This window comes from Xiphias gladius, chromosome 16 (genome assembly GCF_016859285.1).
Source record: "Xiphias gladius isolate SHS-SW01 ecotype Sanya breed wild chromosome 16, ASM1685928v1, whole genome shotgun sequence".
In the NCBI taxonomy this organism is placed as follows: domain Eukaryota; kingdom Metazoa; phylum Chordata; class Actinopteri; order Istiophoriformes; family Xiphiidae; genus Xiphias; species Xiphias gladius.
In genome coordinates, this window is record NC_053415.1 from 16,494,053 (window position 1) to 16,519,818 (window position 25,766).

The window sequence follows — 25,766 nt, forward strand, 5'->3', positions numbered from 1 at the left end:
GTAAGTACTGATTATATTAGAAGCTCTGATTATAGACCATTCACACACCCCTCTCTTCATCCTTGAACGTCTGCTCACTGAGCAACCTGCTCATGCCTTGAATAGTGTGCAGGACTGTGCAGCAGCAGTCTACCTGCTCTAACGCTCCCCGTGTCTTGTCAGTCACTGCGGGATCCTCCAATCACAGGGCACGTGGGCCCGTGACTCCTCCCCAGTGTATAATTGAAGTTTCTTTAGTTTCTCCGGCGGAGCCTGCGCGCAGTAGTGTCCGTTCCGTGGAGGAATTAAATACACAACCGCGGGACCATGTTTTCCAGGAGCCTGAACGCGTGTGTGACCCTGTGTTTGTGGATTACGGCGCTAACGAGCCCGGGAAGTGTGTCTGCGAGGAGGCAGGACGACTCTTTCTTCACTGCCAGTATTTACCGAGCAAGATGCGCCTCGAGATGCCTCAGTCTGCACATCACTCGCATCTCTGCCTTTTTCAAGCACTCTCAGGTACGAGCATGTGGTCACAGTAACTCAAACTCCTGGCAATATGGTGAGGAAACAGAAACAAACCCAGCGTTGTATTCCCTTATAAATGAAAATATGCCAGTCGATGCTTTCCACATAAGTCAAACCTGTTTCTCTTGAGCCCATTGTGAGCAGACAGGAGCAGGTCACCAATGGTGCTGGAATACTTTCTTAGTTTTGTTTTCTGTCAGGGATTATCACTGGAGAGGAGACTTGATGTTTCTTAGCAGAAAATGTCAACAAAATGGAAAACAACAACAACAACAACAAAAAAACAGTTTCAGATATAAGCATCTATATGCAGGTCTGGTTGCTTGCAAAGTTTCCATATACAGTACACGACTGGTCGCCTGCGTGTAGAGTGGAACGCTTTAAAATATATCTAATTAACACACTGCAGTATTTGTGAGGCGGACAGATGATGGTTGCTTTCATTGGAAACAGTTTCCATTCATTATATGCTGATTACTGGAAAATTAGATGATGCTGTTAGTACAAATGTGAGGGACTTAACTCTTGTTATGACTCTATATAGTTTTACTTTTCTGTTGCCTATTTACTTCTAAGGTATCTGTACTCCTCTCAAATGAGAGGAACTACTACCTTATACAGTATATTCGTCCTAAAAATTTTACACTAGTATCCCCCCACAAAGCATGTTGTGATGCAGACTTTGTTTGGAGCTGCTATAAATTAGCTGTGTTCTTTGGATGATTTGGTATGTGGTGTCAGAAGTTGTTTTTCACCCTCCGCTGGACACACTGTTCTCTCCCAGGACTCCAGAGAAAAGGACCGGTCACTGATCCTTCTCCTCTCTGCTTCTTTTCACCAGCTATCTATCTGGTGACCGCCTTTATACTCACTTCGTTTGCATTTGAAAGGCTGGTCTTTCTTAAGGTGCATTAATGAATCCCTAATTGTCTGGAAACATTGTGGAGCAAGGTAAATTTGTAATTAAGTCCAATGAATCAACAGAGTGCATTGTTTCTTTCTTTGTCCCCAATTAACTTTACTTTGAAAGCACTTATTGATCTAGTGCAGTGGTTCTCAATGCAGTTCCTCCATGTGAGACCTACTGCAGTCAATTTTAGCAATTTTATTAAGGGAGAATATACACCTGGGGTGAAGGATGAATGCAGTTAACTATAATTAACATCCTGGCTGGACAGAAAACTAGTAGTGCTGTGCATCCAAAAGGCACAAATTGAAAACAGTGTTTCTTAAATCAGAACCAGTAGTGTTAAGGTTTTGTTTCGAGAAGATTCCAAGAGTATATTACTGCTCTGGATTGCAAAGTTGAAGAATTAAATTAGTCACCAACTGACTGAAAAGTCAAATAACTGATGGAAGTCTCACTTCTAATGAACAGCTAATAGTCGATATAATTGACTGCAGAGCCTCAGAGTCTGAGGCAGGCTCATTAAGTGAAGGGAAAATAGGAGGGAGGTATTTGTCTAAAGAGAGGGGCATTTTTATGGTTAGCGATAAGCAGGGTTGCTCGAGCAAGCCTGTGGGTCTAAGAATAGAAGGCAATTGTTGATAATATGCAAGGACTGTCTTATGCACTGTGTTGCCAACAGTCCTTTCAGGTGAAAATGGGGGGTCTGGTCAGCTGCAAAAACATATGGCTCTCCACCCCCCTGCCCTCTACCCCCTGGCCCTGCCAATAAATGCCAGCATCACACCTCATAGGCATGCTGAAGATACACACTGAGCTACCGATGTTGCTCCATTGAGGTCACCTTCCTGCTAAATGCTGGCTCCCAATTGTGCTAAATGTGATAAGCTCTCGTGTACTGTTGCCACAACACTCACTCGGCACAACCTACAGGTGGATCTGCTTCCTCTGCAAGATCCTTTTACAGCAAGGGGCTGACAGGCAGCCAGGATCTCCACTCCAGTGATTGAGACGACAGACCTTTTAATTAATCTCGGACATCCTTCAGGGGTCATTTAATACTCGATAGGAAAATCAAGACATACAGCACTTTCCATTTTAATAGAATTGAAACTCCTGGGCTGTATGTCAAAGCTGTCACTTTTTCCTACTGTTTCTCAGTATTTTACTGTGTCTACTCCATATCTAGTAATCTATATGGACCACAACTGATGTTAGTTATGGCAAGACAGATAATTTGTCCTCTTAAGACATTTTGCAGCTGGACTTTACAACTCTGTTTTTCATATCAGCTTTAATTTGATCATTCTGTGAACACTAGAATGATACTTGGAGAATTTAGCACTTTCAGATGGTATGAACACCCACGTCTTTCCTTTTTATTTGTCTGAATCAGAGGACAAATCAGAGACTTTGTTTTTAATTGTTGCAATTATGAATTCGAGTGAAATGGGAACAAGCATGGAGCTAGGAAACACATGGGTAGTCAGATGGTTGTCAGATTTATAGCAACTCTAGTTTTATTGATGTAATAGTATTTCCAAATACAGATTTATTGACATTTTACTCCACTTTTGGGGAACTTGTCACCCTAGTATAATAGACAGAGGGGAACACCCAACCATAAATATTAGCCACGGACACTCTGAAATATTAAGAGCGAGCTGGGGGCCCTGTGCAATTATGTATTCTGAAAGCATCAGCCTTGTAGTGGATTATTTATGTGGGGATCTGTGAAGCCAAAAGCAAGGTGTGTCCATGAGGGTTTGTTATTACATTCAAAGCAATAAAAATCTAGCATCTTAAATTCAGTCATTCATTTCTAATGTGCTGTGCAGTAAAGTCGAACCATCTTGCTTGAGAGATTTGTGTTTTGAGCAAAAGGGAGAAAAAACATTGGAAAGTAGTTTTTCCGTGTCCCCTTGTTTTTGCCTTTGATATTAAATAACCTGTGGTGGAATCAAACCTCAGCCAGTGCGCGTCTCATGTGTGGAGTTTTTCATTAGTGAAGACAGCGGATGAATAGGGGTCTATGTAGCTTGGCCTTACCTCTCTGTAAATGCTTTTAAACCATGACAGTCCTGTCTGTAAATCTCAGCCCCCAGTGCTGCTACACCCTGAGCAACCTCATTTGACAAACAGCCTTCATTTCTTGGTGGAGACAACTTTATACCAGTGTTGTTTGAGATTTCTGAAACACCCTTTTATGTTAACATTGGATGTGCGCTGAACACATTAGCTCACTTTCAGAGCCCCTGTCAAATAATTCATATAAAGTGAATAATTGACGAGTACAATGACCACAGCCCTCACACCCACTCAAGTCAAAGCCTAAATCTTGAGGCCCTTTATTTTAGTGCTGCATATGTGCCCTTAAGGAGAAGTTATTTTGGTGTTGCCTGAGGACCCCTGAGCTGTCAAAGGACACACAGAGACACCAGTCTTTCCTTTGAAGTCCTATCTCCTGTTAACTTGGCCAAAAATGTACTAGGTATCATAGACCAGCAACATTTTCCAGTAGTTCAGTGTTGGAAAACATATAGGCAGGATTAAATGCAATTCAAAAACACTTCACCAGTGTAAACTGAGATCCATTTCATCCAAATGAGTGACTCACAGGAAACAAAAGATTTCCATTTTCAAAAGGTGGAATTCAGTTCACAGAGATAAAAGGGGTTTTGCCCATGTTCTCCTCAGTTGTCTAGACAATACAACACGCCCCTGACCACCTGCTCTGACTTCTCAGCTGACAACAGCCATAAGGTACCTCTGTGATAAATCCCCTGTTTACACGACTCAACCAGTGTCACTAACAAAGCAGCGAGTTAGCCACACATTTGTAGACCACTGTCAGGCCCCCTCTCCTCGACCCCAGTCACACAGGAGGATATCTGGAAAGCATTCATTCACTAGAGTCCTTGACAGTCCCCAGCTCTGCATAATGTTCAGACTGCAGAGGAATGTCATGGTGAGTCAGAGGGATGAAGTCCTGACCTATAATTATTCCCCCGTTGGTCCCTGACATGGTGGGGTCAGGCCTGGACAGCTGGGGCAACATCCTGCTGAGCTTCTCTGCTACATGGATGCTGTCACATAGCAAAATTAGCTCCTCTCTGGATCCGGCCCTGTCGCTGTTGATGGATGGGTGAAGAAAGGTGTCAAAAAACAGGATTGATGATTTAGGGCATGGTCTAGAGTTGTGACAATTTGTATAAATTATCCTGAGGCATTGCCTGCCAGTGGAAATGTCAAGGCTTTATTTATGCGGTGTCCCCAATAGCAGGTTTACCTTGGTTGTACTGATAATTTTTTTAGTTATCAAACTGTACAAGGATTTTAATCATGTGATACAGCGCAAAATGATATACTTAGTGAGGAATAATTCATATTTTAATTAATGTTTGGCAAACAGAGTGAAGGTGTTCCATTTCACACAAAAGGACAGAAAACCTGCTGATGCACACTAAACTCCTCAGCAAAGTTCATAGTCATTTCCACTTCATTTGGCAACAAAATCAAACAACCACTCCTAGTCTCCTTAGCGACTCATATATTTTTCATCCTTATCTGCAGTTTGTAGTGGAAGAGATTCTCTGAAGACATGACCATACAATCATGGATTCCTTTGAAGCCGTTTGACCATTATCCTTGACACTAAAAGCACAGCACTTACTGGTACTGGATGTCAAATTAAACCCTTTAATGATAAGTTCTCTCCTAAAGTCTCATGGGAAATTTCCTCTGGATTACATTGTGGGAAAAGGCTTTGAACTTGACATTGAACTTAAGCAGACTTTTTGCCTGTAGACCCCTAAAGTTTGGATGTATCCTACAGCTTCATTACTTTCATATAGAAGCACTGAGAACTTACAAAATTGAAACTCAGATCTAGGTCATTGACTGGATGGAATTCCTTTAATGTCACTCTGAACTCAGAGCCTCCACTGAGACTATTTGCATTCGTTGTCACAGTTGTCACTTGTGGCGATGAACGCACCCGACCCAGTTGCCCTCCGCTCCACGCAACTTTTTTGCTCTCATAGTGATGTTCTCTGTTTGTGGAGACCAAAAACAGAGCTAAAAGAAGAGTGAATACATTCATCAAGATGCCAAAACCTCGACTCCAAATACATTCTAATGTTTTGCTTTGTATCTTCTGGATGTGTAAATAGGCAACTGCCTGTTAACAGCGTTTTCCAAATCAGCTTAAAAGGTGATAATATGTCAGTGTTCACAGCATGTTTCCGCTGCTCGCAGGTGGCCAAAAAACCTGATATTGCAGGTTTAAAACAAAGACCTAAATGGCCCCTTTTTTAATATACAACACATTCAAACATTTTGTCCCTTTCATGTTGATGAGCTGGTCATTTATTCTGAAGCACTGGCCTTGCTCTTGGCATCTTCCAAGCACAATTACGTTTGCAGAGAATGACAACATAATTCTTTGCCCTAATGGAATTCAGGAAATGACCACTTGCACAAGCCGTTTACCCCCACTGGTCCTTTGCTTGACAACTCTCCATATTTACACATAGAGGACTTATAAAGACACAGCACTATTAGGACCAAATGTTGGCCTCTTTGGAGCGCAGAAGGTGGCACTTCCACAGCAATTAGAGGAAATTGGCACTATCTGCAGTCTACACCAGAGTGCTGACATCAGTTCCCGCATCAATGACCTCAGGGACGTCTGTCGAGAGATCAGACAGGTCCTCAGAAAAGCTGAGATCACCATGCTCTGCAGAAACCGACCGTAGGTTTGCTCTGGCCCTGGTGCTGCCTACCCCACTTTTCCTGATAAGGTTACCCGCACTCAGCAAGCAAAGCTAACTTGAAGTCAGTCTTTGTCTGCTGTTAGCATTATTGTTAATCGAAAAGGCCATGACTTAAGGAAAGTGGTATTAGGATGTATTGTGATGGCAGAGGAGAAAGTCCAAGCTTTATTTTATGAATTTGTTAATGTAAATGTATTTTCAAAAATATTTCTGATGATTGATGATATTTTTCCTTTTCCCCTACAGAATAATGGATCCCTGGTGTGGTGCCAGAATCACAAGCAGTGCTCCAAGGTAGTGTGGTTTCACTTCTTTCTTGAATGAGACATATGCCACATGCATGCCTCATTATTAGAGGATAATACAACATAAAGTGTACGAGTCACGACAGGACTGGTTTTGTTATGCCTGCAGGAATCACCTCGAGAGCTGTTGACATAGACTATATGGAGAAAAACTCGTTTATTTTCAGCTAGTCCTTACTTAGATTGCTTCTGCTTTCTCATTTGCTCTATTAAATGGGTAAAATTAAGTACAATTTTTTAAAAAAAGATCTGAAGATGTTAAATGCTTGTCGATTCATGAAAGCAAACATGATTGTTTTTCATAGACTTATCATTTGGAATTTGGGTAGGATGCATTGTGGTACGCCTCCTGCGGCACTTGTTTGTGTTTCGTGCCCTGTCCTGAAGAGGGAGGTTGCAAAGCTGGTGTTGACAGCTCCTGTGAAAAGATGGTGCTGACATATTCTATCAGACTCTCCTGGAGCTGTTGACAAGGCCCTCAGAGTTGTACTGTATAGACTGTAGACAGAGAACACTATGGAGCTGAAATAAGGAGGATGATACGCTAGTAGAGCCTGGTCCATGTAGCAATCTAAACAGTGCTGTCTGTAGCTGTCAAAGGCTCTCACTTCCTCACAAACAGACCGTGAAACCAGGATTCAATGCTGTTAGCCCATGAGGACTCAAAAATAGGACATATACAACACATATTCTCAGGGGGACGGGTTTCCCTTTCATGAAGCTGTGTGTCTGTTGGTTTTTCCTTTCTACTGGGTTTTCATTCATGCTATAAAGATGTGTTAAAATAAAATACAGGAAATATGTTTTCGTACGGGTGATGACGAATTACATGCAATCCTTGTGTATATTTATTGGCTTTTCCCAAAAGTCCTCAGATGCTGTTGTAATTATAGAGGAATGCGTGCTGAGAATTTGGGTCAATCACAGTATTGCAATGATGGCGATTAATTTGAAATTCAGGAAAATGCAAAGTGGTTGAATTTTTTTAATGCATTGCTTACTTAACATGGCCTAGCATTTGGTGTACATATTAATCACAATCAGTCTACTATCAACTGCCTTGCAAAATGGCCCTTTGTATTTGATTTCTAAATTCCTTTTTTGAAATTTAAATTGTCTCCTTGGCTATTTGCATTTGCCTGGGATACAATAGAGCTACTGTGCTTCGTGCTTTCTACTACATGTGCAAATGTATAGGTTATTTTCTTTACACTTCTTGGCAAATACTTACAACATGGTGTTTTGTCACATCAATGAATGCGACGTAACTTCTTTAAATTGAACAACATCTGGTAATTAAAGAATCTGAAAGCAAAGCACAGCAGCTCAGGAGTGTCTGATTGTCTCTTAAACAAAATATGAGGTTAAAAAAATATGTCTTCTTTAATATGTTAAATAATCCCTGACCAGTTTGTATCAATTTAAAGTATAGGCTCTCAGGAAGGCAAGCCTCCTTTGTTTTCACCATAATGCTGTGAAACCTCCTTTCCACTGTGATCGCCAACATCGGCTCTTGGCACTAGTCATTCCCCAGTCATTCGGCAGAGTTTTATGTTTGAATAAGGCTTTTGCTGGCTGTGAGTCTAAGCACAGCATACTGTTTTCATAATCAACCAGCTAACATTGCTAAAACCCAAATGTCCAAAAACTCTTTAATGGACTCTTGTTCTCCCTGCTATAACAAGGATGACAGTTAACACTTCTCTATCCTGCTTGTAGGCTGTAAATACATGAGGCTGCATTTGATGTTAAAAATAATGATATGCTTGTGTTACTGTTGTACAACTGTGGTGCTCTGCTACTCTGCCATTACAAATAGCTTCAAGGGCTCTCTGAATTTAATTGATTGTGTTGTATCCTAGGTTTTGGTTCAGCCTTTCAGGATGCAGGGCAGGACACTGTGCTGAAGCCAGAAGTCAATATTTTGGTAGCAAACATCACCACACTTCACATCCACATCAGTAGCTCGAGTGCACACATAGGGGCCTGTGTGTAGTGTGTCAAAACACAGAGCTATTGTGACCAGTCTAACAATTGTACCAAATGGGCCCATGCTGTACAGTGGTTCCCTGTAAATAGCTCTACAGTCGCTGATTAGCCTCTTCACTTCATGAACAGCACACAGTCAAACAGAGAGACAAAGGCGGTGGCTCCCGGGGAGTGCGTAAGGGCAGCAGGCCTGTCCACCCAGAGCTCTGTTAAAAAGCCACCGAGAGCTCCCTGCCTGTGAAGAAAATGTGAGGAAGGGTTGCCTAATAATTTAGACAAAGCTGCTGTGACCCTGTCCATCTGTCTGCATTTTAGGAAATCAAAGCCCCCTGTTTCCATTTGTGATGAGAAAGTCATGCCGGTCATTTTGTATGCAGTGTCCAGAGTTGGCCCTGCTCTCCGTGTCCCCATTGTCATGATAATTAACCTGCTTGCCCTCTCTCCAGAGCAGAGCGAGGTGGCATTTGGAGAGCCGGGGAGTCATTATCATGCCATTACACTGGACCAGCAGACAAACTCCATTCAGCAGGGAGACGCCAGGACAACAGACACCAGGCATTTCTATGAGCTATTGTCATTTTGTCTCCGTACTGTTAAGAGCTTCCCACTTGAGAAGTTTGGATGAGTTCCCTGAAAGTTTTAAAAACTCCAGGGTGTTCTCTCTTTTTTTTCCTGCTGGTGAAAAGAAAATAGATTCTGTGCATGCACATGGGAGAGTGTGCAGAAGCAGCCAAAGAGCCTTCCACATTCAGAGCATGGCTGATATTAGCAGGGTTTGCTTTCCCCATGGGTGTGATCCAAGCTCCAAATCAAATGCTAGGATTGACTTAAGGCGGCTAAATGCCGGTCTCCAACAAAGTGGTGCACTTCATTACTCACACTTCTCTCAGGGAAGGAAGAGAAAAAAGGACATGTGCATTATGCCTGGATAAGTTGGCCTGTGGTGAGTCTTTGGAGAGTGTCCATCACTTCTAATTTCTGAGGAAGACAGTGTAATGTTTTTCTTGTAAAAACACTGAATATCCTGGACATTTTTAAAAATCAGAATCCTTTTTCCTCCACTGAGGCTGATCTCCAAATGATTTACACTGAGAGGTGATCACTTAGCTGAAGAGAATTAAAGCACAAGTCGGGAGTCTTTTAGCAATGGGACGTTGACTTAACCTTACAATTCTCTGGACCAGCCACCTCCCTGCATTTTATTTATCAAGAGTTTGCACAGGGGTTTTTTAAAGCAACATTGTCTGGTCAACTTTTGATTGCAATGAGTCGTGCATGTCTTTCATAGATGTCTCACTTATCCCAGGTGGCTCTTTTGAGTGCTGTTTCCTGCCATTCACACTCTGAGCTGCACATACCAGCACAAGAATAAGAAGTGTTTACTCTTTCTGATTACGTGCGCCTTCGTCTTCATGTGTTGGAAGGTTTGGAGCAGTTAGCCTGAATAACAATCACTGGAAAGCTACTATGTCTCATTCAAAAGTGTCTTTCAAAGCCCACCCCCCCCCCCACACACACACACACACACACACGCACACACAAACCCCCACATTTTCTCACGCCAAAATAAAATGGAGAAACTTCCCCATCGGTTGTTCTTTTCTCAGGATCAGTTGAACCTATAAAATTAACTCAGAAGTACCGCCTCACTCTTCATTCTTAATTAAAAACAAAAATAACAGCACATACTTAACTATCGCTTGATGCTTTGAGAGTGTGTCAGTGCAGTTTACAAGGCTTTTGTGTGGTCATCTTCTCTTTTGCGGTTGGTAGTACATTTTGAGGCTAAGTGAAAAGACGTGATAAAGTGTGTGCTGGTTGGTAGTTTACGGCTGGGCATGGCTGGGATTGTAAGGTGCTTAGACAGACTTCAAAGCACCTTTTGGTCATGTTGAGGCCAGACGTTCATCTCACCTCCCTGTGTTAGCCACATTACCAACACCAACACCCCAAAGCAAGCTGGACTATCAATCTGTCAAGAGGGCAGTGTCTGGATTGCCTGTCAGTGTAGCTTCTAAGCAGATTGTAAAATTTAAGAAACAACCCTAGCCAGTTTGACTATTGATTTTCATATTTCATATATATGTGGAAGAACTCTGAGGTGGTGGAGATCATGCAAAGAGACATCTCTGTAGTTTCTCTGGAGCCTTTTTTCTTTTATTTTGTCTTGTTTGAGGCAGTGTGAATGTTAGTGTATGTGTGGGTGGCAGGGGAGTGTGAAGCAGGGCTGGTCAGTCCCAGCAGGAAGGACCTGATCTGGACATGGTTGTTAAGTTTCATTGGCTGAAGGGGGGGTCGCTTCATTGGCTGCTATCTGTGGAGCTCATTATTCACATGGTGGGTGGCAGAGAATGAAAACCCCCCACAGCAAAAAAAACCCAAAGACGTGGCCACAGGAGAGGAGGCGAAGAGAGTGGAACTGTGGAACTGCAGTTTAGACTTCTTCAGCAGTGAAAGCTCACATCCAAAGCTGCTCTCTGAAACGCTGTCTGTTCAATATCTGAGTGACGAGCACTCCAGGAAATCGTCCATGAAGAAATAAATGCACTGTCATCCACCAACCGGTGTTTTTATTGATACTAAAGAACAGAGGGAACTTTTAAATAGTGGCCATTTATTTTCTAAGATAATCAACCTTTCACAGATAGCCTGATTCAACATGTTCTCCCTGTCAGAAGGGATTTCATTTTCTTGAAGGATTAATGTAATCAAAGCTGCTGTGAAATCCTCTTTTAGCAATAATGACCAGTCACACTGAGACAATCTGCTGTCATCCAAGTGTTATTTGCATTCCGAGGATGGATTGGCCGAGTATCATAGATGACAACGTACATACCGTGTTGACTTTGCTGTCTTTTCCTTCCCAAGCTCACGTGTTGAGAGGTGCTGAAACAAGAAATTATTCTGCGGCTTTATTTGTCGTCTATGTTAATATATCGTTACCGAACTAATCGTGCCGACAGTCATAGTGACGAAGGGAAGATTAGAATGTAAGAATCTCAAAGCTGATTTGCTTAGTAGATGTGGGCTTATCAATTTATTTCAGCTCTGCTCACAGCTGATGCATCCTGCAGATAAATCCCACAGATTGTGTGTGACAGTTTCAGGATGATGGAAAACCAGAATGTGTGTCAGAGACACAGTCGCTAACCGTTCTCTTAGCCTTTGACTTGAGGATGACTGTTTGAGTAGAGTAATTTATTCTGAAACTCTCCAGACTGTACTTGTATCAACCATCTTTGTCTTTTCGTTTATTCCCTGCAGCAGTGTAAATCCAAAACTCATACAGCCACCCTGCCCAGTTTTGAACTTCCTTGTAAAGTCTTTGTTCGAAGCTTTTGAAATACGCATAAAAGAGAAATCAAACATCACCTCAAAGAAAATACAATGCATTATACCCGGGCGCACATTATTTCTCAAGATGGATATGTTACAGTTCAAAGATACTGAGAGGAACCACTGGTGGAAGGAGCTGTTAGTGGAAGCTGGAGAGGGCAAGTAGGATTAGTGAATTTGAAGTGTTTCTGAGACTCAAATAAACAAGCGGAGATAGTGGTGGAATGTGACTGCAGCATGGGATTAGGACGGCTTTCCTCCCCTCAGCGGCGTGTCGTGTTTTACATGTTGTTGGCCTACATTGAGACAGAATCTCCAGGTCTCATTTCATTTTAGATGAGGAGGGATTGGGACAGCCTGAGTGGTCGCTGTAGGAGCAAGCCAACAAGGCTGACATCCTTTATCCTGTTTACTATCTGCTCAGTCTGCAATGACTGACGTTGCCATGGCTGAAATGCAGTTTTCAACCTCTGCACGGACGATGTGATTTCATTATTGTTGCTATAAATCAGCCTTATAGACAGTTTGAATAAATATATCCAGCGGAATTGTTTTATTATGTGATCTACTTTTCAACTCTGCTCCTAGGCTCCTATCTGTCATCATAATATTATTCAGTGTGATTGTGTGGGAGTGAATACAGTAAATCAAGTGTTGGGCAGATCTGATTTGGTTTTCAGAGAGCAGCAGAGAGGGCTTGGCTTTCCCATGCCACGTCACAGCGAAGGGCCTGCTGGCCTCTTTTATCACGGATCTGACCCCACATGATGGATACATCCTGTTGAGTCTAATTGTCATGAAATGTAAACTGAGCCCAGAGGTAGGTGATAACTGAGGCTCAAGTTACAGCCACTGTAATTCTGGCAGAACATAACAACATGAGATGGCAGAGGACCGGTAAGAGAAGGAGCCCTCGCAGGGGAGTGGGGCATCAGCGTGTGTGTGTGGGGTGTCTGGGTGAAACTTCAGAGTCATTAAGTATTAAGTGAACTGCTATGGCATTCCACAGCAGACAAAGCACAATTCTAGCTAAGCTGTGTGGGCTTTTTGCTCATAAATAAGGCAGGCACCTCTGATTGTGGGGTAAATGTATAATTCATGCACTGCCCCTCCTGCTCCTCCTCTTTTTCTTCTCACTTTCTGCCAAGCTATTCCTTTTCAGCTCTTTGTTGTCTGCACCCTCAACTGCATTTAAATTAATAATTAAAGTGATGCTCAAAGAAGGTCTGTGACACCACCTGCTAGGTTACTCACCGTCTCTGAGCCTGGTTTGAGAAACAAAATAGAGAGTCTTGAATCGTATACATTTCAGATCACCGCACTGGAGCTGGAACACTACAATGTTTTAGTTGGTTGTAAATATGGCGGAATTATGACACTGGCAACGTTCAGAGTGTACGTCCCTCCCGGGGCTGTAAAACACAGATTTGGAAAATATGTCATTACTTGTATAAGGGAAATAACTTCTATTACTTCTCATTTGGAAACCCTGTCGATGGGTTGCTGCGATAATGTAAATGGTGCAAGGTGCTGGCACCCCTGTATATGAAAACCAGCTTTAGATTTTTTTGAGCTTCTTAGGTGCTGCAGAATATCGCTAGCAGACTTCTTGTCCAGCTCTGACAAAAGTGATAAACAGATACAGGGATGAAAAGGATCTGCTGCACCTAATGCCACCTTTCCTTATGGTTTGGGTACCTGCGCTTTCACGGAGACAGAGGGGTGGAGACGTCCACCGATTTTGCTACACACACATAGACATAGACTACCTGGTTTCCACACGTGCATCACGTACCTCCAAGACTTGAGCACTGGCAACAAATGAAGTGCGGCAGCACCACCATGCTGTACACTGTAAGCCATGTGGGTTTCCTGTTAGTTTGCGGAGGCTTATGTAATTGTAGAACAGAAAACCCCACAGCAACCACTGCAGTATAAGTTTATCTGTGCCCCCGTGAAATATCAAACCCAGACTTTTATTTTAATTGAATATTTAAAATGCACTCCCAGTCATTCACACAGCTTTTTGTGTTTCCTTTTTAAACATCAACACTTACTGATTCCAACAGCTTCAATACAATTATTAAATTTAATTTCTCAACCATCTCTACCTTCTGATAGGTTATAAGATAAGTATGGCACTTAGGTAAGCAACCTTCTTCTCACTGGAGAACCTCATGTCATATTTCTCAGCACTTGTGTGAGCTTGCTGTGTATAAAGTTGCAGACTCACAGCTCAAGTCAGCATGCTGTTGATCTTTTTGATCTACCTGCTCCACCCCACTGTCCGCTCAACACACACCTGCGCGGACTTACGGCAGTGCAGAAATGAAATACACAATTTCGAATTTACCTAACACACTATAAGTTCACGTTAGGTTGAGTAAAATACTGTGTCTGGACTTCCTAACCATTCAGGACAGGGATACCGTTTTCCTGATTTACTCGCTGTGTTTTTACAATCCCCTGAAACTTAATGGCCTGTCAGAGACCTATTGGAAAGCCTTGCAAGCATATGATTTTACACTCACTCCAGCACTTCATGAAATATGTTTCAGCCTGGTAAACCTGTAATGAGAGTATCAGTGGGCACCAGCTGAAAGGCAACCATGAAGATTTTAGGCATGCTGCACTCTTGAGTATGGCTTTAGATTGAATCAAGCTGGCTTTGGATTCTGTAAGGCAGCTTGAAGTAGAGCATGTGCCATGAATGAGAATGAGGGAGAAAACAGGAAACCATCAAGAGTAATGGTCCTCATTGTGGCTTTCCTCTGAGAACTGAGGGCAAGAAAGGCAACAACTGACAGACAGCGAGTGTGGAGTCTGTCCACTGTATTGTGGATAAATTAAAAAATGCTTACATGTCCAAAGTGTTTCATCCATCATAGTGTTTTCAGATTTGTTCTCAAAATGTTAGGCATCCACAATGAAATGCCAAAAGAATAGAAAAAGAACAAAATCTCCTCTTCTTCTTCCTCTCATATGTTTAATGGCGGTTTTCAAACTACGAAATGGCACCACAGTTTAAAAAGAAACTGGGTTGAATGTGCTGTATAGGCTGTTGTGACATACATAGCTGATGGTACTTGGTATTCACTTTAAAGCAGAGCTGAAACCATTAGTCAAGTAATTGATTAGTCGATTGACAGAAAATGAGTCGTCAACTATTTTAGACATCAGTTATTAATTTTGGTTATTTTTCAAGCAAAAACGCTCCAAAAAAAAGGATGAAACTAATTAGGAATTCTCTGGTTCAAGCTCCTCAGATGTGAGGATTTGATGCTTTATTTTATATCACTGAAAATTGAAATTTATTATTTATTTATTTTTCAACTGAATATCTTTGGCTTTTTGGAGGTTGAAAGCAAGCAATTTGAAATCATCCCTTTGGGTTCTGGAAAATTATAACAGGCATTTCTCAATATTTTTTGACATTTACAAATGATTAATTGAGAAAATAATCAACAGATTAATGAATAATCAATATAATCGTTACGTACAGCCCATACTTCAAAGCTTAGGTTGGTCACTTCCTGTGTCCTCTGTGGTTGCTTATTTTGGGTCTCATAGTGCCTGGACATTCAATACAGGTGTGGTCATCGACATATTTTGTGTTTGGTTATAATAAATACATGCACAAGTACAGTATAGAGAGGGAATTAGATTTGAAGGTCATATGTTCTTTGTGTAATTGAAGCGCTTATTTTGGGCAGACAGTGTTTTCTGCATAGACAGTGTTAGGGAACTGGCAGTAGGAGCACTTCAAAAGGACATGAAACTCACCCAGTTGAATCATGAGTACAAAAGATGAGCACCTGCATTGAAAAACAATCTTGTTGTTTGCTTAAACATCAAAAGTATGTGGGGTGTGATCACTTGCTTGCAGCCAGCCATGGTGGTACTGTTGCTTGCTTGTCTCGACTCAGCTCCACCTTTCTTCCACTTTGATGAAATTTGGATTTTCTTTATTTACAACTACAAAGATTGCATAAAACGGAAAATTCAAATCCAGTCCGCAAAATATCTCTTGAAACCCTGTTCTTGTTTTTCTCTACAGTCTGTGATTTGCATATTTCATTAAATGACTATTTTGTACTGACTTATGCAAACTGTCTTACAACAGACACAAAACGTGTCGGGGACATCACCTGTATTGCCTGTAGGTCTACCACCAACGACTATTTTATCTCGACTATTTTACTGATTAGTCGATTACTCTAAACGACTAATTTTCCTCCCAACCAATTAGGGTGATTTTGTCTTTTCTGGTGGTCCATCATCCAGACAAGTGCCTGTGTGTTTTCTTCTTCAGGTGCTCATGAATGTGCTGCTTCGGTATGCCATCAAGACTTTGCACAGTGTACAAACCATCTTTTTGATTTGTGATAATATGAAAGCACTCCCATACTATCGGAGCCTTGCGTCTTTGGAAACTTTTACACTGAACCGAGACGGACTCTGCCGCAACCGCATTGGACTCGGCTGCAGCCCCCATTTTCTAAAACTGTAGCGTTGACTGGAACCAAGAATGACTGACATTCCTCAAGTGTTGGTTTAAAATATTGATGTTGTTGTATTTTCAGCGTTGATGTCATCAATTACAGCAACTGATCACAGCAGCCCTAATTGCGTGGTTGGCTATGGGCTGGAAATACGCACACACACACAAAAAAAGATCACAGCAAAAAGTTGGAGGCCACAGAAACATGGCTTCATATCATTGCTGGCAAGTGAAAGTTCCTTGGCCGTGTTTGTGACAGATGTATCTCATGATAAAAAGTTCATTCTTTGCCTGCACGGCAACATGAGCCTGCTGTTTTCAAATTTATCTACATTAGACACAGTTTTCGAAAACATCAATTTTCTGACTATGGACACGCTGGCTTAGTGCAGATGGAAAGCCAACACAGAGGGAAAAGATGAATTTTAAAATGTATGTGAATTAGAGCGGATGTGGTCTGATAGTAACTGACAGTAACGCAGAAGAAAGTGGGGAAGTCAAGTGCAGATGATAGCCAAGTAAAAGTCCAATAGGGTGAGAAGTGAGTCAATCTGTGCACATTTTAATTGAGAAGAGAGCAGAGCCCAACGTCTTGCTCCTGGATGGGTCGATAAATGTGAGCAGACAGCTGAGAGCACCTGGAATAATTGAGTCTGGTCATCGGGAGTTTGAAGAGTGCCAGGGCAGCAGAAAATAGCCATAACTCACTGATGATGGGGATGAGATTTACAATGTGCGTGATCAACGTCGGAGATTCCTCCATATCTGTCTCTCAGAGGAGCAGGAAGCTGCGGCTACATCCCAAGGGGCAGCTAAGGCACCTTGTAAATATCTGCCGGCCCCCCTTGAGCTTAGCACTAACCATCAGCGCTGGGATCGATACATTCAGGCCCCAAATGTCATCTGCGAGCTTTTGAAATAACAGAGAGAAAACATACTAGGGAAGTCCATATTTTAGTAGACTGTGTCGAGACAGGGAAAGCACAGGTACTCACATGTTTTGGCGTATGATTTGGTGTTTTTTGCTAAATTTCATTTACAAAATAACAGGGTCATTCATAGATGTTTCACACATCTCCCTGAGACTTTACATAAATGTTCAGGCCAAATTGGAAAATGTCATCTGCATCAGTATGAATTTTGGCCCATCTTTTATTTTGTATACACTGTGTATTGTTAAGCCTGGAGCAGTCCTGACCGGTAGCAGTTCATGCTTCATTAACTAAAACAAAACAATTGCGTGACATTTTATATATGTACTTTTTCATAGTTTAGATAATTCTCCTATGATGGAAAAAGACAGCTTTATACACGGCAACCCCCCCCCCCCCTCCCAATTTTCTCTCCCTTCCCCCTCCTCCCCCATCTTCACCCGCTCGTCTCAGCCATGACAAACTGAAGATGGGCTGTGACATTGGCTGCCATTCAGCCTGACTCTCTCATCGGCCCCACAGAATGCCTTTCAGGGTCCCCAAGAGTAACAACTGCTGCGTTTTATTACGGCGTGAAATGGGGAGTGAAAGACCGCTATGGATGTTCCTACTTAACCATGCAGAATGTGTCACTATTGGGTAGGAAGATAAGGGGACAAAGGGGAAATCAGCCACTTTTGTTAGGACTAACAGCTCATGTCCATAGAAACAACCCTATGCGCTTGTTTACATCTCAGAGCAAAAGCATTTGTGTCTTCTGAGGTGAAATTTGTCCAGAAATATGTTAACATCACATAGGATAATAACATGCATTCCTTACGCTATTCAAACAGATGGTTGATGTCTGATGTGCTGCCAACATTAGAGATAGAGGGAGACCCAGACGTTGGCACCCAAACCCAGCAGATCCCATCCGTCTCAGTTGTGTTCTCTACTCCTGTTCCGTGGTGTGTTTTTCCCACATTAGATCTCAGAAGTCAAACAACAGCATAGCTATTGACGTTGCAAGATGTGCAAATGTTTGAGGGCTCCAAGCCTCTTGGGATTCCAATGATATTCACTGTTAGACCACAGATATCTCTTAACTTGTTCCCATTGATCTGAAAACAAAAGTGTACAATTTATTACATTCTGCAAGTTTTGCTTTTTTGAGGACAATGAGGTTGTGTATCTGCATGTGATAGGGTGAAGGTGACCCCCCCTCGGAGCCAAAAATTGCACAAGAGCTTACAGAAAATATGTTATGGCACTTTCCCAAGCATGTTTTTGGCAGCATCAGTACTGTGGTATAGATTGAACACCAAACTGTGTAAATAGGAATCAGGGACTTGATTGATGGGAGCACCTTTGTAATTATATCCAGCCGTCCTATTTGCTTTGGCAAGACATCTGTCGTCGGTCCTCCTCTTCCCTGCTTAAATGTCAGGTTGTGGGTGTGGCTGGGGAGAGACGATGACAGATTGTCAGTTTTCAGCACACCTGCAGGGAGCTATCACTGCTTCGACACAAATGCTTATCTTTTTTTAAGAGAGGCGTTTACGACATATCCGCTCATTTAGCAAAAGCAACTGTCCTGATAAATAATTAAAAAAAAAAAAAAAAAAAACAACTTCCTGGTACAATTCAGCAGTTTCTTTTTTTATAGTTTGGAACTTTTAGCCTGAAGAAGTTGATAATAAAGGAAAAGCTGGGACTGTGTGCGTGAGACAACACTAAACAAACAGCCAGCATTCTCATCTGTGTTGCAATATCCTTGGTACGCAATGTGCTGTGCTAATTCATGCTGCTTGGCACGCAAGCCCGAGCATCTCGAGGTAACGAGGATTCTATTTTCACTTGTATAGTTGTGATTGTGTTGAACCAGAAAAAGATTCATCCTCAAGAAAAACCAATGGAATGCATTCATTCCATGCACACAAGATCTTTCAATGAGTAAAATGAGCTTGATCCCCAGGCTTACATGTGTATGTTCAGTGATTTGTAGAAGGGATTTGGGGGCTTTAACATGTGCGTCTACTGGCAGAATGTCCTTTAGACACTGCTGCAGCACAGAGTTATTGCCTCAAGACCTCATTGTTCCTTCACGGTGCTCGTTTGAGGCCGGGATACTGAGGTTGCTGCTACTGCCCGTCTGCGCTGCAGGCTTTACTCTCAGAGGACACAATTTAGAGCAGAACTGATGATATAAGGTCACCATATTATTAATAGCAGATGATGAAACTGCATAGACTCTCTAGACGGTGAGGCATAACTTGGACAGTAAATTTGAGCTCATATGTCATCTTAAATCTCCGAGGTGTTACAGTGGTTTCACCTGATCAGCTCTGTAGAAACCACATTAGTTTCTTTTGGAGCTCTCATCTGTCATAACTATGTGCTTTCCCTCCAATGCATCTGATTTTTTTCCTCTGACACTTTATATTTAATATCACTGGATTGATATCTACATTGCTATGAAGTAATTAAAAAAATACCCTTCTTCCCAACCTCCTCCACCCTCTCTGCACCGAAGAGCTGACTTTTAAACACTCAACACATTGTCCACTCAGGGATCTGGGTTGCCTGAGACGAGGCTGGGCAACGCAGAGAGCTGAAGCTGAGTGTAATTGGGTGCTGGCAGGCGTGTGCTTGGTCCTGATTGCAGCAAGTTCTTCCAGAAGCAAGGTTTATGTTTCATCATGTGCCCGTCCACCACACTCCATAAAAAGCAAATAAACTTTTCACTGGCAATGGCATAATAATGACAGAGCTGGCTAATGAGTGAATTAAAGAGTCATAAATACAGCTCTGGCCCCCTGACTGAGATGTGAAATTTCTTACATCAGCTTTGTGTTAAATACATTCCGCAGTAGGTGCCCTCATTTAACCACTCTTCTGTACTGTACCTTACATAAGACTACAGAATGTTCTGATTTGAGACTCTCTGCTAATGGCAGATCTCTATTATTGTATCTACTCTATCACGTCTCCCACTCTCATCGACCAACGTATTGGACTGTCAACCATGATGAATGTAGGTGAATGCGTTGAAAATGTATCGCTGTGCCCCGTCTCAGTGCTGTAGCTGGTGCAGGGGTCTAAATTAAATGCACTTGAATAAGCAACTTTGGCAGGTCCCTGGTTGGTGTGGTTTGGGCTGCTCCCAGCGCAGCACAGAAGCAGCCTGGCAGTGGTTTGTCTGTTTGACTGAACGTGCTCTTGTCTTTCACACCAGCTCCCGGTGGCCAGCAACAGGAGCACATGAGACCCCAGCTCATTTCAGTCCCATCTGAACACATTCCCTTCACTGCGGCAGCATCTGCCTGATTCTATTGGACATGCATGGACTTTTGTGTTGTATTACATTTGCTTTTATTGAATTTGATTTGTTCAGAGTGAGTTTTTGTATTTAAGGCAAGGGGATTTTGGCTAGATTGGTAAACTTTCATTAAAATTTTTATCATCCCATTATGTTTGGCAAAATGACTTTTAGCTGCACTCACGCTGAGGGTTTTCTTTTATCCAATGCCTATGCCAAACATTCAGTGAATTTGTTCCACGTGTTTAAAAAAGGGAATCCCAAGAACACAAGAACATTAAACCAAGTGTATCATTTATTAGGCGCTCTCTGTTCAGCGTGGTAAAGAGAAGGGAATTAAGTGCCAGTGCCAGAGTGTATCAGGCCCAGAAATAAGCAAGAGAAGTGGCAGGATGAGGATGAGGCGTAGGCAGTATGGGAGGCTAGTAGTATTAAGGCATGAAGAAGGAATCTGTCAGGTACCCACACCAAGACAAACCCAAGCTTCAGTAGATTTCTAGACAGTGCAAGGCTGTGCCTGTCTGCTCATAACGGACAACCCCAGAGCCCTATGTTTCTTTTGCAGGAGATTGTTTGTGTCGGTAAGCGGGGAATCTGTAACAAAATGAGATGTGACTCGTTGTTGTGAACGTGCAGGGGAAGTGGCTGAGTGAGGTGCCTGTCAGCCAGCCAGCCAGCGCTTGAGCAAAGAAAGCACCATCTCCACAGCAGCGGCCCTTTGATGTGGCTGGCTCTTTGAAGAACTGACACCCTTCTCCTTTTCACAGTGCCTGGAGCCCTGCAAGGAATCCTGGGACCTGAAGGAAAACCAGTGCCAGGATTTATGTGAGGTATGTCACTGCCACAAATATGGCGGTTGCGTCAGAGTCAAGTGTTTGAGCTTCTCAGACTTAGTGGGAAAACTCAATCAGAGGAAAGTTTGAGAGGAGTGTGAAGTAACTTTTTTTGCCCTGTAGTGAAACTCTGTGAGGCTAAATCAAAGCTGTTTAATGTACTCACCGCTCCAGTTAGTCATAAGCTGAAATGTAAACAGGACAATCCCTGTTAGCTCACAGAGCTGCCAGTTTGAATCCAGGCAGGTTGGTCTTAAAAAGTAATATGACATGTATTTTTCCTCTCCTCCTCCTCCACTTCCTCCTCCTTCTTCTTGTCATCCTCTCCCCACTCCTTAGCCCCTCTTTCCCAAGAAGCACTATGAGTGTCTTACGAGCTGTGAGTTCCTGAAGTCGGTAGAGGGAGTGAAGCAGGGTGACTGTCCTGCCCCGGAGAAGGCCAGCGGCTTTGCAGCAGCCTGCGTGGAGAGCTGCGAGGAGGACGGAGAGTGTTCAGCTGTGAAAAAGTGCTGCTCTAACGGCTGTGGCCACACTTGCCAGCTGCCCAAAAACCTCTACAAAGGTAATGCTAAAGGCTAATACACCTGCATTTATTGTATTACAGTAATATGATTCTGCCACAGCCAATTGTTCTCTGAAGTTGTAATTCTAAAATTTCGGTGACACCCATTGTTGACGGTGGCAAAATTGCGACATAATAAATACAACAGCAACCATTTGTTGAGCAGCTACTTTGTCAGAAATACAACTGAACTGAGTCCTTGTAATGTGAAGCAGCACCAGGAGGAGAGTAAATAGTACACAGAGGCACTGTTATTAATTAGATAAAACGAAAAACAGTAAAGCTGGATTACATACAAACGTTGTTTCCCGTAATTCCCTTGTGCATTTGATTCCAGTGTCGGAATGGCAGGCTCAGCCACTAACATTGAAAACTACTGTACAGAGAGGCAATTACTGACAATAAATAAAGTCAAAAACAGGGTTGATTTCATGAAGTCTTGAAAATTACAACATTACTATATTACTATATTGATAGTAATTTAGAGTAAGCCTAAAACTTAGTATTTCGTTGTAATATAAGTTAGTAGCTTCATAAACATCTGTTCCAGCCCCTCACTAAAGCTGAATCATGTTTACACTGAATGAAATATTCAAACGTAATACTCCATGGTTTTGTTGCACCATTTCATCAAATGGAATTTTTCAGGATGGCTCATTTCTCACTTAATACACATCTCTCTAAAATTCAACCAGACACACTTGTTATCAAAGAAAACTTTCCAAAGTAGAATATGCAATAAACTTTTGTGGATTCGAACAATGTTTTAGTGCACGGTATGAGTTTGAAATGACATGACAGTGTAGATTAAGAGCAATGAGATAGAGAGGGAAGACTCTAGATAAAACTGCATAAAACATGAGATAAAAGTCTCAGTGAAAAATATGAAAACTCTAACAATTAATTATATTAGAAACATCATGATTATTAAGATAAATAATTGAGTTGTAGAGTAACCCAGGCTGACAGACACCGTTGTATAAAGTGTCTGAATGTTAGACTCTGTGGACTGATGGTACTCAACAACTCATCTTTTTATTTAATTATTGCTCAGTACTGTTCCAGGAGGGATCAGATTAACACGGTTCATCAGCTGAATCCTGAATACTCCCTCCCTCTCTATTTGTCCTTTTCAAAAAATCACATTGTACATCTGAAAGTGGTCCAACACAAACGTTATGTTTTTAATGTGATTAAGTATCGCAGTTTTCATAATTTGCATAAATAGCATTGAACCAATTAACCCCCCTCTGTCAAACATTAATTTTAAATCTCAGTGACGTAGATTGCAGATTGTTTTGCAGAATTTTTGACAGCTTGCTTAGAATCATAAATCTTATTTCATCTTTTTCATATTGTACTTCACCCACACATTCCTTATGCTGTTTCTGTTTTAAATCAGAGAATATCTTCTGTCTTGAATTTGCTGGATGAGCTTGAGGGTTTCACAGACACAGATGTACCCAAGAATCTTTGCTCCAGTAAAACAGTTTAATAGTGTTGCCCAAGGCGGCCTAATGTTCTGAGGGTGCCGAGTCATTATGTGGGAGAACCAAGTGCCCCCGAACCTGGAGATGGGAGCTGGAACTACATTATATATATTATCAGCACACAAGTGTTGGCAGCCCAGGGCCATAACAAAGTTAAGGAGACGTTGAAGTGAGAGCAGTGGGTCTAAATCAAGCTTTGAACTGCCACAGTGTAGCTGTGTTTGCTTTGAATCACACTGCAGAAAGTTTAAGCATGTTTTACTGTGCATACTGTGTTTGGTAGTGACAAGCAAGAGCATGTGATTTGTGAGTTTGAGCTCGTGCACACAGCACAAGGGCATGCTAGTATTTATATTTGATTTGGAAAAATCCCGTGGGACTTCATGCTGGATGTCATGCTCTAAAGGTGAACAGCACGTTAATCGGGGAAAGATGAAAGCAGGCGTAACCTTGAAAATTTCAATACAGTGACCCAGTCAATGAAAACCATTCACCGCGCTGTGAGACCTTCAAATCAAGTAGCCTACCCGCTGATTTAGCCCAAACTCATGACGGGTTGCCGTCAGCACTACATTTACACTGAATTACACTGAGCATTTTGGTGAAAGTCCGGATGGAATTCCTGCCCTGGTCCTCCGTGTTAAAGGTCTAATTAGTTGCTCATGGTTTGAAGAGCATAATTGTTTCTATGTGTGCACAAGTGTGTATGTAGTCTTTGCCATGGTGAGCCATAATGCTGGAAGCTATTACCAAACACAAGCGGGGAGAAATGGAGCGTTTCCCTCACTGAGATCACTCTCAGATGTGTGTGTGTGTGTTTGTGTTTGTGTGTGCATGTTCAGGTTAGGGTCCCCAGCCCATGTGCATGTCACTGATAGAGAAAAGCCGCAGTGTTCAGGAGCTCTGAGACACTGGAACCCCGCTGGGCCTTTGTTGTGTAACAAAGCGTCTTCTTTTTTCTTTTTTTTTTTACATCGATAGAGCCAATGCTGTCACCCATCATCCACTGCTCTGTAAATTTGACTCAAAGATTTGCAGAGGTCTGCCACAGATAAAATATGCTGTGCACCTATGGAAATAGGTGGTCTTTTTAGGATCTTGTATGTCTTTCATTTTCATATCTTTCTCTCTAGTTCTCCCCTTGTCTTGCTCTATCCCTTGGAAGAAATAGCACCATATGTGATGCCGGCCGACTTCTTACGAATGTTTTCTGATCAAAAGCCGTGCACAGTTCTACTCTATATTGTGAATGAAATGGAAAGAAGAACTGGGGGTAGTTAAAATAAAGAATATGTGAAAAATGTAGATGTCAGCATGAAATTAAATTCAGCAAGAGTTATATTCACACCATCACAACAAGTCAGTCGCTCAATCAGTCTTTCAGCCATCCTCAGTTTACAGTAAGTCCTTGTGCTACAAGTATTTGTAGTGTTTTCCTCAGCCCCTGTAATTAGAGCAGTGATTATGACAGTATGTGCGTGAGTATTGAGAATTATATTCCTGGAGTGTAATTGTTGGCATGATTAAGACATGAATGGAGCAGTTACATCATGGTTTGGAGTAAGCGTGTGGCCATTGAAAACTGAACGCTGTATGATTCTTGGACCAACCCTGACCCAAAAGCTATCTTTGGAAAGAGCAAGCTGAGAAAAAGTGTATTCGTTTCCCCTCCTGCATATTGCGGAAGAGAGAGGTTGTGTGTGTGTTTATATTTTAGTGTGTGCTTTGCAGGAGTACTTGTGTGACTTTGTTGGAGGATGAGTTAAGACAGAGGGAGAAGAGGAATGCTGTGGTGTTCATTATTGCACAGGAAACGTGACACGTTTGTTCGCGCGCGCACACACACACACACACACACTCGGCTGTGGAGCTGTGAAACCACAGCACAATGACCCCCAGCTGTTAGTATGCAGAAAGCTGCTATCAGCGGGTCAAAACAAAGTACTGACTCCATATGCATGTGACTCAAGCACCCTCCTCCATCTTCGAGGATTTTATATGCATCAATCAATCACTTTTACATGCTGTTTATGAAGACTGAATAGAGATATAAGTAAATGTAGAGCTGTGCATACAAAACACAGTCTTGATTATGTTGTTTACCGACATGCTGTGCGGTAGCCCTGAGCGTGTGTTGATGCTGTTTATAAATACGGAGCAGTGGTGGGCTGCTCAGCAGCGACAGAGGTCCAGTATAATGGTCTGAAGTGCGAGGTGATTTATTGAGAACTGTGAGATGTATTCAGCCCTCTCCTGTACTTCAAAACTCGCTTTTCCAATCTCCATCTCATTATCACAGTGCCCGACGCTCAATCAACAACTCACTACATC

At 42.2% G+C, this 25,766-nt stretch overlaps 1 protein-coding gene across 2 annotated transcripts in view; it reads left to right on the forward strand.

Annotated features, from left to right (window-relative positions):
• The first annotated feature begins 246 nt into the window (after nucleotides 1-246).
• The window catches only part of LOC120802012 (anosmin-1), a 40,706-nt gene continuing 15,186 nt past the window's right edge, over nucleotides 247-25,766 (forward strand). For both annotated transcript variants that reach the window (XM_040149434.1, XM_040149435.1), the window contains exons 1-4: nucleotides 247-498; nucleotides 6,436-6,483; nucleotides 21,318-21,380; nucleotides 21,723-21,945. In XM_040149434.1, coding sequence (XP_040005368.1) covers nucleotides 307-498; nucleotides 6,436-6,483; nucleotides 21,318-21,380; nucleotides 21,723-21,945 — 526 coding nt within the window. In that variant the 5' untranslated portion in view covers nucleotides 247-306. The remainder of the gene's footprint in view (nucleotides 499-6,435; nucleotides 6,484-21,317; nucleotides 21,381-21,722; nucleotides 21,946-25,766) is intronic.